This window comes from the organism of the source record quoted next, unplaced genomic scaffold, assembly GCF_019419815.1.
Source record: "Pyrus x bretschneideri cultivar Hongxiangsu unplaced genomic scaffold, Pyrus_bretschneideri_v1 Contig6, whole genome shotgun sequence".
Taxonomy (NCBI): domain Eukaryota; kingdom Viridiplantae; phylum Streptophyta; class Magnoliopsida; order Rosales; family Rosaceae; genus Pyrus; species Pyrus x bretschneideri.
The window spans coordinates 11,169,673-11,186,224 of NW_025999798.1; the positions used below are offsets into that span (position 1 = coordinate 11,169,673).

General features: G+C 38.2%; 1 protein-coding gene and 1 pseudogene across 1 annotated transcript; one reads left to right on the forward strand and one right to left on the reverse strand.

Moving 5' to 3' along the window:
• The first annotated feature begins 5,392 nt into the window (after positions 1-5,392).
• Positions 5,393-7,500, forward strand: LOC103935873 (serine/threonine-protein kinase WNK8-like). The gene has a single exon (XM_009345688.3). The coding sequence runs from the start codon at positions 5,975-5,977 to the stop codon at positions 7,328-7,330; it is 1,356 nt and encodes a 451-aa protein (XP_009343963.1). The 5' UTR covers positions 5,393-5,974; the 3' UTR covers positions 7,331-7,500.
• A 306-nt stretch (positions 7,501-7,806) lies between these two features.
• On the reverse strand, positions 7,807-14,159 carry LOC103935872 (annotated as a pseudogene).
• Positions 14,160-16,552: the final 2,393 nt, after the last annotated feature.

Here is a 16,552-nt window from a genome sequence, read left to right on the forward strand (position 1 = left end):
GAAAAAGGTTGGATTGGATGGTTATATTGCTTTGCTTGTTCATCATGGGCCATGACTACCCTCTCATCATTTGCATTTGTCTGATAGTTTTGGAGAGCTTTGTGGGCAATTTATCTGTTGTCTAGTCCATGTATGGTGATCTGAGGGACGTGGCTCCCCAAACACAGCACAATGAACAAGTCAAAGAATTAATTCTGCTCCCCTTAATTTTTTAAGGTTTTTACTTTTCTAGTATTTTCAATGTAGTATAGCCATATGCACAAGTACACAATTAATATTAATTAGCACCAAGTTTAATTCTATATTGCAGTATGGGTGTATGCGTTTTTGAAAGTATTTACCGTTTTATACGACGACTAACTAGTTTAACTTTTGGGTCCTAGTACATGTGTTAACATATATGAACTTGCAGTATAAAGCATTTGAAAAGGGGATGTTACCAACTTTCACCTTCTAAGTCCTTTATAATTTTAAAATTCCTGCACTGTTATTTAATAATAAAAAAAATATTTTCACGACCATTGTTAATCCAACAGTATCCTCCAAATCCTCTTTATGAAGATTCGAGGTTCGTGAATCGTGTCTGTTCATTGTACATCGTGTGATCAGTTTTCATCAAGTATTGTTTGTGTTCAATTTTAAATAAAAAATAAAATAAAATGATTTCTGACCGCATGATGCACGATAAACGAACACGATTCACGGAATCCCATGATTCTCACAAAGAGGATTTGGATTCATCGTTAATGATATGCTCTGTCAACAATATATAAAAATAGAAATCATCTAACCATTTAATTAGCAATATCATAATTTCATTGTTTAACTAACAAACGTGATTATGGATTTAGTTAATTTTTGTAAAAATATCTTTAAAGAGTGATCTAGAAAATAGACGATTCGGATCGTTATGAAACATTAGAGGATAAGAAACAAAAAAGAAGAAAATCTATATAAAAAAAAAATGCTAGCATTTCTTTTTTGGCTAATATTGGGTAAACCAAATTTTCAAACCATGTGATATGTCAACAATAGAAAATAAGCATGTTAATCAACATTTAAGTAATAATTCATTCATCAACAACCACGTCATATGATTTACAAAATACAATTTAAATGGATGATTTCTGTGACAACCCGTTCCAAATTTTATTATTTAATAAATTTTAAAAGAATGAATTTACGAAAATGCCCTTGAGGCAAGGGTATTGACTTTCGTTGACCAACGTATAGTGAGACATACGAGATATTCCTTTTGAGTATTCCTGAGTACTCGACGATACAGACACGTAGGCATAAGCAGAAGTGAATTTGGAGTTACGGTTAAAGTTTTACGGAACTGTAAACCCAAGAAGTACTTTGTTTTAGTTACTATTTATATTTTTATAATATTTTTATTAATTGTTTTTTTAGTTTTTTAAAAGGGAAAAAGAAGAAAAGAAAAAAGAAAAGAAAAGAGGAGTGGCTGCCTGATGGCAGCGAAGGAGAAGAGAGGAAGAGAGTAGGAGGAACCGGGAGAGAGTGGCCGAATGAGGAGAGGAGAGAGGAAGGTGAGTGACCAACCAGAAGAGGGAAACAGGAGGGGAAAGAAGGTAGAGGGATACATCGGATCCCTTTACCCCGTTTTCCATTTCGGGTCGACTCGACGGCACCATTAATTCCGGTGCATTTTCTAGTTGTTCTCTGGCAAATTAGAACCCCTCAACACTTGGAATCATCCTAGAATTCTTCCCTCTACCTACTCCACGCCAAATTGGAGTGAATTTGGCCTTGAAACTGGGAAATCCGCACCGTAGATGCCATAAGAATCCTTGCTTGTGATCTACCAAATGTGAAACCACCTCCTTCAATTACCACTACCAAAACACTCCCCTAGAATCCAGGAACAAAGCCGAGGTAGTGGTGGAGGCGTCAAAGCAAGTTTGGAGGTCGAATTGAAAACACCCAAGTATAGGGTTTCCGATGGGTTTAACAAAATTAAAGATTTTCCCGGCCTAATTGGCCTTGGTCACAGGTATGAAAGTTACTCTACTCATTGAGATCTTCATTCCTATAAATTTTGGTAATTTTTGGAAATAGTGGAACTTTCCGGCGAATCGTGGCGGACGGCCACCACACGCCGCGGCGCGTGTGGCGGCACGTGGACCGAGACTCCACCTGACCTTCCTAGGCTACTTTTGAAGCCCCAATTCCATAATTGACATCCGTTTAGTACAATTGTGATGTTTAATATGGTTTCATAGTTGACCACCTAGTTGGCCATTAAGAGGTCCTTGCATGAATTGATGATCCGACCATTGGATCGTCACCAAACATGGATACATTATAATACATAATATTTAAGGACCATAGGAATTTACGGATCGGGAATCCGATGTACGAATCTTCCTGAATTGGATTTGTAAATTCGTAAAATAAATGTTAATCGTCACTTGGTTTTGGGCAATTGGCAAAGATCTAACCATTGGATCGTAATGAAATTTTAGTATGTTATTCTAGAAGCATAATGTGGACTTTTGGAAGTACGGATTGGAAATCTGATATGCGGATCTTCTGGATCGAGTTATACAGGGTTGTAGACCCTACTGTCGATCTTTGATCTACGGTTAACTTGTGATCAATGGGTCTCAAACTATTTTAGAATGTCCTTGAAGATGTGCTTTATTTGAATTATGTATCCTATTGATATGAGTTCTGAGATATGATTCGATAGTTGTTATAGGCGCCAATTGTTCGGGACGTTTTGATGTACGTGCTAGTGAATCATAGCGTGGACTCCAGGTGAGTGGATCTTTTCCTTCTTATCATATGTATATAATTGATAGTTCCACAAATGTTTCTAAATTGATTTATGCATGTCACATGCAAATAATTAATGTGAACTACGAATGGCTTGATCCATGTTTAGGGCACGTAAGCAGTTTAACGAGACGTTAGATGCAGCCATATAATAAATGAGACTAAATAATTGAGACAATAGCCTTGTTTGAGGAATTGAGTAGTGTGAGGGAGATTGGTGAAAAATGTGAGATTTAACCTTAGGTTTTGGTAGTTAAATGTTGGTCATAAATTAAGATGTAAAGAATCAAGAAATTGAAGTAAGGAAAGGTAAGTACTGATAGTTAATTTAATTAGTGTCTATTTGGACTTATCAGTGATGATTATTCTCGAAAGTAAATAGTTCGGGAGTGGGGTGTTACAATTATGCATTTCATGCCATTTGTATATATGTTTATATTTAGAAATATTATAATATGGTTAAATTTTAAATTTACATCATGGCATATTCATATGTATAGTACCTGAACCTAATTATTGTGAATGCTTTGAAGTACCAAATGATGTTGCGGACGTCCAGGTAAGCTTCAGGTGAGTACATGTTGATGATAGTGATAATAGTGAGTATAATTGTGTTGAGATATATTTGAGCTCATAAACCTGCACCCCGGTGTTAGTGCTCCCGCCTGTGACCAGGGCCTAGCCTTCACATGATCGTTCACTTCCTGCACCACACGCTCACTTTGAATCCAAGGTAGGTGCCAGCCTGTCGTACATACCACATTAGGTGGTTCCGACTCATAGGTGACCTGCGATTCGTTGCACAACCTTCACGTGATTATAGCACTTGAGCGTACTTATTTACACCCAGCCTGTTGTACAAATCACTTTAGGTGGTTCCGACTCGTGTGCAGGTATACTTATGGATGAGCTATTGGCTAGCATATTGATGAGCTATTGGCTAGCATATTGATGAGCTATTGGCTAGCATATTGATGAGCTATTGGCTAGCATGTTATTGAGCTATTGGCTAACATATTGATGAGCTATTGGCTAGCGTGTTATTGAGCTATTGGCTAGTATGTTGATGAGCTATTAGCTAGCATGTTATTGAGCTATTGGCTAGCATGTTATTGAGCTATTGACTAGCATTGATTGATGAGAGATGGATAAGTCGTACAGGTCACTATAGGTGACTCCGACTTATGTGCTAGCATTGATTGAGGAGATATGGGTGCAATCGTACATGTCACCATAGGTGACTTCCGACTTGCATGCTAGTATGGATTATCAAACACATGATTATTTATGTTGCTAATGAGATGCAATGTCGTGGTATACTTTTGGATTTACTATTGTTATACATTTGATTTCATACTTATACGTAGTATGATTTTCTGGAAACTATTCGAGTTTTACGGCGAGGGGTTACTACCTTTGATAATGGAAATGATTTTGAAAATCCTAGTTTCGATCACTCACTCACACTTTCTATTTATGCACCCCTCCAGGTACTAGCAATAGAGTTTCTGTATCAACGAGGATTTGTGGCACTTCCCAGTATAGGTGGATTCTTTTATGGTATAATCATTATCTTACCTTACTGTACTATATCTATGCTCTGTATCACGCCTAAAATGGGTCCAGACCCGCTCACCGCTCACTCGTGTACTTAAGCACTTTTAGATTTTAATTTATTCACATTTTCTACATTATCACACTTTATAGCTTCATCACCTTCCTGGTGTCGGCTAGCACGTCTAGATTTGGGGTCCTAATGGATATTCCGGGTCGGGGTGTGTCAATTTCCTTAGCATTACTGAACTTTTGAAGTCCCCACTAAACTTTTTAATTGAAAAACTAAGTACTCAAACTAATTTTTTTGCCGATTACACCCCTACTATTAGTTTTTCATTCATTTCATCCAAATTTTTGTTTAATAAAGGCATGTGCACAACATGTGAATGTACTTCGGTCACTTCATTCTTTAAGGCAATTGAAAACCCTGGATTTCTAAAATGTCGACTTATGCAAATATGTGTGATTCTATAGCTTTTGTGTCTGAAGGTCTAGTGAAGTGACGTTTTTGTCCTCAAAGGAGTGTCACGTGGTGTGCATGTGATAAGAGTTAATGTTAATTTGGATGGAATCTATGAAAAACTAATGGTATGGGGAAATCAGCCAAAAAATTAGTTTTAAGTGCTTAATTTTCCAATTAAAAAGTTTGGGAGGGAAATCGAAAGCTAAGCAAAAAGTTCAAGGGGAAAATTAGTAGTAAACTCTTCTCTCTTTTTTTTTTTTTTTTTTATAATAAATAAGTGAAAATGAGAATTGCTAAATTCTTTAATCTAGATCATTTATAATAAGGGTAACGCTAATGAGACTAAATTTATAAATTATATATGTAAACTAAATTATGTGTCACCAATAAAAAAAATAAGCATGATAATTAACGGTTAAGTAATAATCCAATCATCAACAACTAACATCATTTAATTTACAAAATTTAGTATTCTTAACATTATCATAATAATAATTGTTTCCAAGTACACAGTAAACGAGGTCCTCGAAAATCAGAATTCCCAAAAACCCTAATCCAACTCCATGAGTTTGGTGCACAAGTACAAGTACCACTAGAAGTAGAAGTCCTAAAAAATTGAAATTCCGAGAAATCCTAATCAAACTACAATATATAATGTTTCCCCCTACCCTACATAATTAATTAACAGGTCTCTCTCCCAATTCCAATCGCTAGGTTTTCATCTCTAATCTCTCTCGCTCTCTCCGTCATTCAGTCTCTGGTTTTTAGGGCACTCTTAGGGTTTTGAATCAAGTAGTTTGCCTCTCGGCTAGAGATTTTTGAGACTTTCGTGGTTCAGCATTTGATTTTGGGGATGCAGATAGCGCCATGGCTAAGTCTCGGATAGTTTTAACAACGGGGAGCTCCGCCGCGAACCGCCAAAATTCTGGTACAGAATTCGGGGACATGTGGTTTATGGGATGCAGTTTTCGTCTTCGATCAGCGTTTGATTCCTACACCGTGGCTTGGGAGGCGTTTTTTGAGCATGCACCGTCTTAATCTGATTCCGGTTGGTGTTGAGAACTAGAAGCTTTGATCGATAGAGTTTTTGAGATACGTTTGTCTTTTCTCCGAGGAACGAAAGAAAATATTGTTCCTTTGCGGAGATTTAAGGTTATGGACTCCTGTAGTGGTTTGGAAGATGCTGGCGTTGTGGAGAAAGATCCGACTGGGAGATACTTGCGGTATGACGAAGTATTGGGGAGGGGAGCATTCAAGACTGTATATAAGGCATTTGATGAAGTCGAAGGAGTCGAAGTAGCTTGGTGCCGAGTGAATATCAAGGGAGTAGAAGAAGTGGAAAGATTGTATTCGGAGGTTCATCTGCTGAAGTCACTGAAACATCCAAACATCGTACAGTTCCATAACTCTTGGGTGGATGATGAGAACATGACCATCAACATGATAACAGAGTTATTCACTTCCGGGAGCTTGAAGCAGTACCGAAATAAGCATAAGAATGTCGATATGAAAGCCATCAAGAATTGGGCTAGACAGATTCTTCGAGGTCTGGACTATCTGCATTCTCATAATCCTCCAATTATTCATAGAGATTTGAAGTGTGACAACCTATTTGTCAATGGATTTAATGGAGAACTGAAAATCGGAGATCTCGGATTGGCGATTGTCATGCAGCAGCCTACTGCTCATAGCATAATTGGCACCCCTGAATTCATGGCTCCAGAGCTTTATGACGAGGAATACAATGAATTAGTCGACATCTATTCTTTTGGCATGTGCATGCTAGAGATGGTGACTTGTGAATACCCTTATAGTGAATGTAAAAATCTGGCGCAAATTTATAAAAAGGTTACCTCTGGTGTAAAGCCTGCTTCCCTCAGTAAAGTAGACAATCCTCAAATCAAGCAGTTCATAGAGAAGTGTCTAGTTACAGCTTCTATGAGATTGTCTGCGGCGGAACTCTTGAAAGATCCAATCCTTGCAACTGACAACTTGAATGAGTCCAGCTGTGATCTTTCACAACTACAAAAGTTGTTTAACTTGCCAGAGCCCGCATCTAACTCGTCAGTGCTGGAGTTACATGGTTTCTCTAAGAATAATGAGTTCAGGTTAAGAGCGGGGAAAAATCCCGATAACACAGTGTCTTTAACTTTGCGCATTGCTGATACATGTGGTCTTGTGAGGAATATCAGGTTTGAGTTCTATCTCGATTCTGATACTGTGATTTCAATTGCTTGGGAGATGGTTGAGCAACTTGATCTTTCACATGAAGATGTATCTGTCGTAGCTGAGCTAATTGATAACTCGATTGTGAAGCTTGTACCCGGATGGAAACCTTCATCGGAGTTGTCTCTAGCGGACAAAGATAGGTATGATGCGCTAAAGAGGGAGCTTGATGCTATTGGCAAGCAGTATTTCTCGAAATTAAGGGAAGAGGAAATGCAGAGTGCAAAGAAGAGTTGGATAGCAGAAAACAAAATAGCTGTAATTGATGTACTATACTATTGCTAAGTATTTTCTTTTCGTCTGTTTTCCCTCTAACATTCATTTGATTCTTGTGAATTCCTTTCCTTAAGAAATGCGGGGACGTGTTTTTAAGTTTGGATTTGTACTTACATTTGTATTTATGGTTAGTAATGAATATTTTCTCGTTCGAAAAGAATGCATTTCGTTCATATGCATAGCTCCTCCCTCTTTATATATTTGTGCCTACTATGAAGGTAATTTCGTGACATATGTAGAGGTACGTAATTTTTCTCTCCTCTCTAGGCATACTCATGTTGATAGGAGAAAATTTGTACCAGAGATACCATTTTAATGGCACCATCATCTCAATACCGTCCACTTTCAAGTTATTGCATGTAACTATTCTTTAAATTGATTTTTTTTTTTTACAAAAAAATATTTTTTTCTCCATCTAAATATATATATATATATATATATATTTATGCTTGCTAAAATTAAGAATATGTTTGGATTATTTGGTACAAAAACGTAACATTATTCTTATAAGCATCTGTAAACACTAAATACATGTCAAAAAAAAAAAATATATTAAGCCAAAAAGCATCCTAGCAAAATGATTAAGACCTAAACTAGGGCTCCGCCAGTCACACATTCAGTGAAGGCCAAAGCTACGAGACCTAACATGGCCAACCGTCCATTTATGAGCTCAGCATCTGAGGTCATGATCCCATCTGATTTTGACTCCACGCTGACTCCTTTAAATAAAGGAATCAATGATGCCACTGATAGCAAAATACTAGTTCCAAGGAATAATGAGATTCCACCGTTGGATATCTGAGCAAACACATCCTGACCCTTGGATAGTTCCACCGCCAGAGCTGAAGCGAACCCAACCATTGCAAGTCTACCGTTGATTCACTCCGGCACTGGCCCACTGAATCCAAACAAGTCTGAAAACTTTGTGCTAACCTGAAAAAAAAAAAAAAAAAAAAAAAATCCCTGCTATATATGAGATGCATGTCGCATATTATCCATGTGCGAACGCCATAATAACAACATATTGATATGGAACTTCTTTGCTTTGGATAAATATCACTTGTACTATTCTCGAATAATTTTTAGCTTTGGATAAATATTCTGGACAGACAAACATGCCGTAGGTCTTTTGATAAAGACCCATTATCTTGGTTTTAAACTTTTAAATGTAGAAATGCATAATTGGCGCGCGTAAGGTAATATTTGTTCAACTTTTAATAGTTCAGACAATGTATTGAATTTTGAATGTCTATATTTGTATTGTGTGAAACCAAGTACAAGAAAAGCTCATATAAATGAGCGGAAGAAAGGAAAAGAAACAGGAGGAGCCGAAAACAAGGAAAAGCAAAACATAAAGAAAGAAAAAGCAAAGCATGAAACATGGAAGCAGAAAACATGGAAGGAAACATGGAAAAGTAAAGCAGCCCTAGAAAAGTAAAGCAGCAGCCCTAGAAAAGTAAAGCAGCCCTAGAACTTCTTCCATGCTTTCTTCCAATACTCCCCCTCAAGCTGGATCAAAGGGATTAATTGATCCAAGCTTGAACAAAAGACGTTGAAAATCAGCAGAGGGTAATCCTTTTGTGAAAATATCCGCAAGTTGATCATGACTGCGCGTGCAGTGAGTGTCGATCACCTTGGACTGAACTTGATTTCTGACGTAGTGACAATCAACTTCAATATGTTTAGTTCGCTCATGGAATACAGGATTCGATGCAATGTGCATCGCGGCCTGATTATCACAGTGTAGGGACATGGGTTGTTGATGAGGAAAACCTAAAGTCAACAGAAGGCTTATGAGCCAAATAAGTTCACAAGCAGTGGACGCCATAGCACGATACTCTGCCTCTGCACTAGAGCGTGCAACAACACTTTGTTTCTTGCTTTTCCAGGTAACTAGGTTGCCTCCCACAAACGTACAAAACCCAGTGGTAGACTTGCGATCGAGAGAATTGCCTGCCCAGTCAGCATCGGTATAGCCTGAGATCTGAGTGTGACTATTGTTGCGCATAAGAATTCCTCTACCAATGGAACCCTTAAGATAACGTAGCACACGATGAACAATCTTCAAATGATCCATGCTTGGAGAGTGCATAAACTGGCTAACAATGCTGACAGCATATGATATATCAGGACGTGTGATAGTCAGATAAATGAGTTTGCCAACCATTCTTTGATAGTAACTTAAATTGGGAACTGGATCACCGTGAGTTTTTAGCTTCAAGTTGCTATCCAAGGGAGTACGAGCAAGCTTGCAATCTGTCATTTTTGCTTCGTGAAGAAGATCCATGACATACTTGCGTTGGTTGAGGAAGAAACCCTTGTGAGAGTGTGTCATCTCGATGCCCAGAAAGTATTTGAGAGTGCCAAGATCCTTGATAGCAAACTTGTTGTTGAGATACTGTTTAAGAGCATTAATCTCTGACATATTATCACCTGTCACAATTAGATCATTAACATAAATGAGTACAACTAGTTTACCCATTAAGCTGGAACGAACAAATAGGGAAGAATCCGCAATACTTCGACAAAAACCAACCCTTTCCAGAACATGACTGAGCTTGGCATACCATGCACGTGGACTTTGCTTGAGACCGTAAATGGATTTATGGAGTTTGCACACCATTTCTGGATTGTTTGATTGAGGATGACCTGGGGGTAGCTTCATGTAAACCTCTTCTTCAAGTTCACCATGCAGGAAAGCATTTTTAACATCCATTTGAAAGAGAGGCCATGCATTGTTAATTGCAACCGACAACAATACTCTAACAGTGTTCATTTTTGCCACCAGATCAAATGTCTCTTTATAATCGACGCCATAGGTTTGTGTAAAACCTCGAGCAACCAAGCGAGCCTTATTCCTTTCGATTGTGCCATCTGAATGAAACTTAGTTTTGTACACCCAACGACTCCCCACTGCCTTCTTTCCTTTTGGAAGTTTCACTATAGTCCATGTGTTATTTTCATGGAGGGCTTGAAGCTCCTCTGCCATAGCATTTCTCCACTCACTGTAAAGATTGGCTTCTTGAAAACTTTGAGGTTCTCGAGCTTCATTAATGGCACTTAGGAATGTAGCAAAAGAAGATGAGACTTTGCTATAATCAATAACATCAGTCACGGGATACCTGGCAGTGTAGGTTACATAATCATGCAACTTGGATGGAAGTTTCCTCTCTCGTGCAGGATTGCGACGAACTGTAGGAGATTGAACTACAGGTATTTGAACAACATCATGGTTGGAAGGATCACTGGAGGGTGCAGTGTGAATCTCTGATGAGGAAGGGTTTTCATCTTCAAGATGTTCCACCGAGTGAAGGTTAACATCATTCGGCACATGATCACTAGGAGTGCATGTTGCATCTTCTCCGTTTGGATATGGAAAAGGAAATAAGTCCATTAAATGCTCCCCCTGTCTAGAGTAATCCAGTGATTGTGAGAAGTGAGGAACATGTTCTTCAAATTTAACATCCCTTGAAACAACCATTTTTCTAGTTGTTGAATTATAGCACTTGTAACCTTTTTGGGTAGATGAATAACCTAGAAAGACACATTTGGCAGCCCTTGGGTCTAGCTTGTCACGATTTTGAGTTTGAATGTGAACAAAGCATGTACACCCAAAGACTCTCAAATGGGAAAAAGTTGATCTTTCTATTTTTCAAGACCTCATAAGGTGATTTAAAATTTAACACTTTACTAGGCAATCTATTGATGAGATATGCCGCAGTAAGGACTCCTTGAGACCAAAACTTCTTAGGCACATTCATGTGAAACATAAGAGCTCTAGTCTTCTCAAGTAGATCTCTATTCTTCCTCTCGGCCACCCCATTTTGTTGAGGTGTTCCAACACAGCTTGTTTGGTGTAATATACCATGCGTGCTCAAGTAGTGTGACATGTTATGAGACATATATTCTGTGCCATTATCTGATCGTAAAATATGAATTTTTGAAGCAAATTGGGTGGCCACAAGTCTAAGAAAATCTTGAAAAACTTCCATCACTTCACTTTTAAATTTCAAAAGATACAACCAAGTAATCCTTGTGAAATCATCCACAAAAGTTACAAAATATTTGTATCCATCAAAAGACTCTATAGTTGGTCCCCAAACATCGGAATGCACAATTTCAAAAGGGTTACTAGCCCTAGACAAAGAGGAAGTAAATGGTAATCTAGTAAACTTAGAAAAATGACAAACATCACAAGGACTTGTAACTTTGCACATATTTGGGAACAAGGTGGATAGAACTTTTTCAGAAGGATGTGCTAGACGTTGGTGCCAAAGTTGTTGTTCTTGAGCTAAGCTTGAAGTGACTTGAAAAACCTTGGGAACTTGAATATGCTTGGAAAGATAATAGAGACCATTTAAGAAAAATCCTTCACCAATCGTCTTCTTGGTGACTACATCCTGAAAGATCACATTTTTGGGAGAGAAAATGGCAAGACAATTTAATGAGTTTGTGATCTTGCTAACATATAAAAGTTGAAAAGGGAATGAGGGAACATAAAGAGCCTCAGACTCAACATCACTTGAGATCAAATGTATTTTTCCTTTTCCCACAACCATAGCATTTTTTCCATTGGCAACTGACACTTGGGATGGAATAGAAAACTTTCCAAATTTATGCAAGTTTGTAGACTTGTTAGTCATATGATCAGTGGCTCCAGAATCTATAATCCAATAATCATGCACATTACCAATGTTGAGAGCAGTTGAGAAGGAGTGTAAGATACCTGGGATGTCCCTTTGTACCACGCCTTCATTTCCAGCCAGGAAGCCAGCAAACTGTCCTAGTAGTGCAGTTTGATTGTTGTCACACTGATTTAGTGGTCCTTCACTATCTCCAAGACCTTGTTTCTTGTGAAGAAACATAGCAAACTCGTTGATCAGTGCAGCTGGATTAGTGGTGAACTTCAGTGCTCCATCAGAAGAAGTTGTGGCAACATGATTTGCCTTGTAAGAAGGGTTGTACGAGCCTTTCGAGACACCTTTGTTATCCCTAGGAAACTTTGGTTTTAACTCTGGATGAAGAATCCAGCATCAGTCTCTTGAGTGCCCACCAGCATCACAATGGCTACATTTTAAGCCAGTTTTCTTTCCTTTGTAGCCTCTCTCCTCACCAAGTTTTTGGTTAGAGAAGTAAGCCCTAGCTTCTGGTATATTTGCCTTCATGTCCAAGGTCATGACTTTCCTTCGAACCTCTTCTCTTTGAATTGTGGCACACACACTTGAAAAAGAAGGCAGGTCGGGATTCATGAGGATATGGCTTCGAAGATCTTCGAATTCAAGGCTCAGGCTTGCTAGGAGTTGGAATATTTTGTCTTCCTCGACTCTTTTAGTTAGCACAGCAGCGTCGATGGTGTGTGGTCGATACACATTCAGCTCGTTCCACATAGTGGTCAGCTTTCCAAGATGTTGCACAAATGGCTTCCCTTCCTGTTGCAAACCAGCAATGTCCTTCTTTAACTAAAACACTCTAGCCGCATTGTTCTGATTTCCATACATTTCCTTGAGATTTTTCCAAAGAGTCATGGAGGATTCAGCATAGCTAAAAATTTCTGCAATCTTACGATCCATGGAATTGAGTAGCCACGACATGACCAACTGGTCTTTGCATAGCCAAGCATCATACTCCGGTGAGGTAGTCTCAGGCATTGGAATAGCACCATTAACATAACCAAGCTTTGATCGTCCTCCCAGAGCAAGAGAAACTGCTCTCTTCCATGGAAGATAGTTAAACTCATTTAGCAAGACAGAACTAAGACGTTGATTTGGGTTGATATCAATATCTGAGTGTGGTGATGGTGGAGTAGCATGAAAGCCGTCTCCTTCCAAATTTACTAAGCTTTCTTCAGCCATGATTGAAGGACAAGAAGCTCACAAATCTCTCAAGAGAAAACCACAGAGACAGGTCGGTTAGGGTCACTGCTCTGATACCATATTGAATTTTGAATGTCTATATTTGTATTGTGTGAAACCAAGTACAAGGAAAGCTCATATAAATGAGCGGAAGAAAGGAAAAGAAACAGGAGGAGCCGAAAACAAGGAAAAGCAAAACATAAAGAAAGAAAAAGCAAAGCATGAAACATGGAAGCAGAAAACATGGAAGGAAACATGGAAAAGTAAAGCAGCCCTAGAAAAGTAAAGCAGCAGCCCTAGAAAAGTAAAGCAGCCCTAGAACTTCTTCCATGCTTTCTTCCAATACAATGCATATAAATAATTAATGGATCCATTCAAGTAACACTAGACAATTTAATAAAACAATACCTTGCCGGGAGAAGGAGAAGGTGTAGGAGGTGGTGGTGGTGGTGAATTTTTTGATGCCTGTGTAACTGTAGATGGTTGCTTCTTCTGGCTATCCTACAAATGATAAATCAGACGTAGTACGTATCATTATTTTATAACTATATGTAGTTTAAGATGCACATATATAAGCCAAATAAAGAAGAAGACAGAAGAACAGAATAATTACCTTGGCCATTGAGCATATCCTTATTTGAGGGTAGCTGTGCACAGTTGGTGCAACAAGGTGGCTCATTCTAACTGATTTATTCTTCCCCGCTCCATAAGCCAAGGAATTAGCTAGGAATTTTGAATGCATGAAAGTTGCTGATGCAGCCATTGTATATATATGTATTTTGGTTCTTAGTTAGACACTAACAAAAAGATCAAACTCTAAGCTTTTGGAGATGTAATTTGTTCTTACTTCTTGATATCAAAGTTAGAGCACCTTAATTGGTTGCTTTTTATAAGGTAATGGTGCCCTAGTGGGGGAAGCTTCTTAAGCGGTGTATAGTTTGGCACCTTATCACTTTTTTACTTATCCAGTGACACTTGACCATGTCTGTGAGGCAAAAAAAAAAAACCTTGAAACACGCATTGTGTAGCTGTAATTATATGACTAGAGAAGAGAATAAAAAGAAGTATACTTCTCTTGAAGGAATGAGAGGCCGACGTACATGCATGGCTGCAGAACATACAACATTACTATCAAGCCAGTAGTGACCATCCTGTGGTCACATTAATTTGTCGGGTCTTCAAATTTTTATGATCTTTTGAGCAAGGGAACGATGTCTCACGGGACCACGACTCCTTTCAGCTAGGGGACACTGTATAGCAATAGCTGACACAATTGCACTAGAGAACGGATCTTTATGCTTCATTTAGTTTCGTCCGCAAGAAAAATGTTAGATGAGTACTTGGTGGTTCACTCTCTGAGTCACTTTGCATAATTGTATTTGTTTGATTGCTAGGACAGCTTTGTGCATTTGGTCTTATCCATATATACATAAAGGATCCTCTACGGATCCCTTCCATCAAATCCACCAATTCAGACTCTTGAAATTTGATCCAACGGTTAAAGTTAATATAACTTTTAAAGCGGGCCCCTGACCAAATTTCAAGAGCCTGGATTGATGGATTTGGTGGATTTGGTGGAAGGGACTTGGAGATGATCCCTTTCCCATATATACAAGGTGCATAGTACGTATAAGAGACGTGGCTCCTTGCACACACTACAACATCGCACACAGGGTTTGGTTTGTTGTTTGATTATTTTAGTTCGACAATATACTCGAGCTTAAAAAAAATTAATTCAACCAAATTTATAGGGATGAGTTAGTCTACAATACTCTTTAATTAAAAAAAAAAGTTTATTGGTATTGTTAAATCTAAATTTCATTCAAGGTTGAATTGATGAAACTCAACGTACCAAATAAGACTCACCGTTAGTTTAATTGACGAATACTCAAGAAAAAAGGGAAGGTGTCCACCAAAGGGTCTTCGATGGCTAAGTCAGCGAATAGTTTGAGAGAAAATAGAACAAAGAGAATTCTGAGTAGTAAGTGGCGATTATCGGTTTTCCTGTTGAAACTTGACCATTTATAGGAGTAAACCCTCACATGCAGCTAGGAGGGGAGGCTATATGCCATAATAGGTAGACCTTTGTGTTGTGCTAGTGTGATACAGACCATTCTCCACAGACAACTCACAAATAGTCTCAAAGGTCTTTGGTAGATAATTGTCCTGTATCGCAGGACACTCAAGGGAGACTCAAAAGAGTCTTCTTTTTGCCACTTTAGGTCGAGTATGGCATGGTGTTAGGATTGGGATATCATGGCCCAAAGGGTATCTTGATATATATGTAACTGACTTGAAAGCCCAGTACCTATGGGGTTGAAAGATGCCAGACCCTTTGAGGTACCATGTGGTTTGCTCACAATGTCAAGGGTAAAACCTTCGTATTGAGTAGTCCATTTATGCCTCCAAATGTATTAGTAAATTTGAACATTTGTAATGCAATGCAATCACGTTCAAGTATAATATCTTATATTTACAGTAAATTAATACATCGTCCAGAACATAAATGTTAACGTTTTTATAGTATTACTGATGTCATTTTGCGTAATTAAATTACAGGATTATATGTAACCTTATCGATCTTGTAACTCACACCTTAAATGTTAAAATCATGTTGAAACATTGTTATACTTTAGGATAGGAGGACATAAGGGACTAAGATGTTGTGTATTATCATGACGTATGCTAGTGATAACTTATGTCTACATTGTAATAAGACGTTCATGGTCATCAACGTTGGTATTATAATGCAAACACGTTTAAGATGCCAAGCTAGAAATAGCGTTCAAGAGGGGTCTAACTAAGCAACAGCGGCTGCAGGTCATTGTTAAATTCCAAATGCCCTAACTATTTTTTCAACTTTAAGTGAGGCATTTTATCGAGTACTTAACCCATACTCATTATTGTGTGCTTAGTGTACGTCTCCACTTTTTGTGCCATTTTAGTTGTATCTTTAGGTTTATATCTTTAGGCTCAATATTGTTATAGTGAATAAATTAATAGATATACTCTATATGTACAGAATTAGGAGGTCAGATTTAGTTTATTAGACGTATGAGAGTAGAAAATTCAAAATGAACAGTGTATATTTTGACAACATGTCTCTAATTAATTTGTCTTTCCAGTAAATTTTGTGACATACATCACAATGTACTAGACAGTGATTTCTGAGGTCACATTTGATCAAGGTTTTCAAAGTTTTGTATAGGGGAGGAAAAGGACCGACTGATGCCGCATGGGACCACGAGCACTAGTTTCAAGGTTTCAACTAGAGGACATATGTAATAACAGACACAATTGCACTAGACAACGAAGCTTTTGATTAGTTTTGGCGTTGGATGGTTATATTGCTTTGCTTGTTCATCATGGATCATGACTA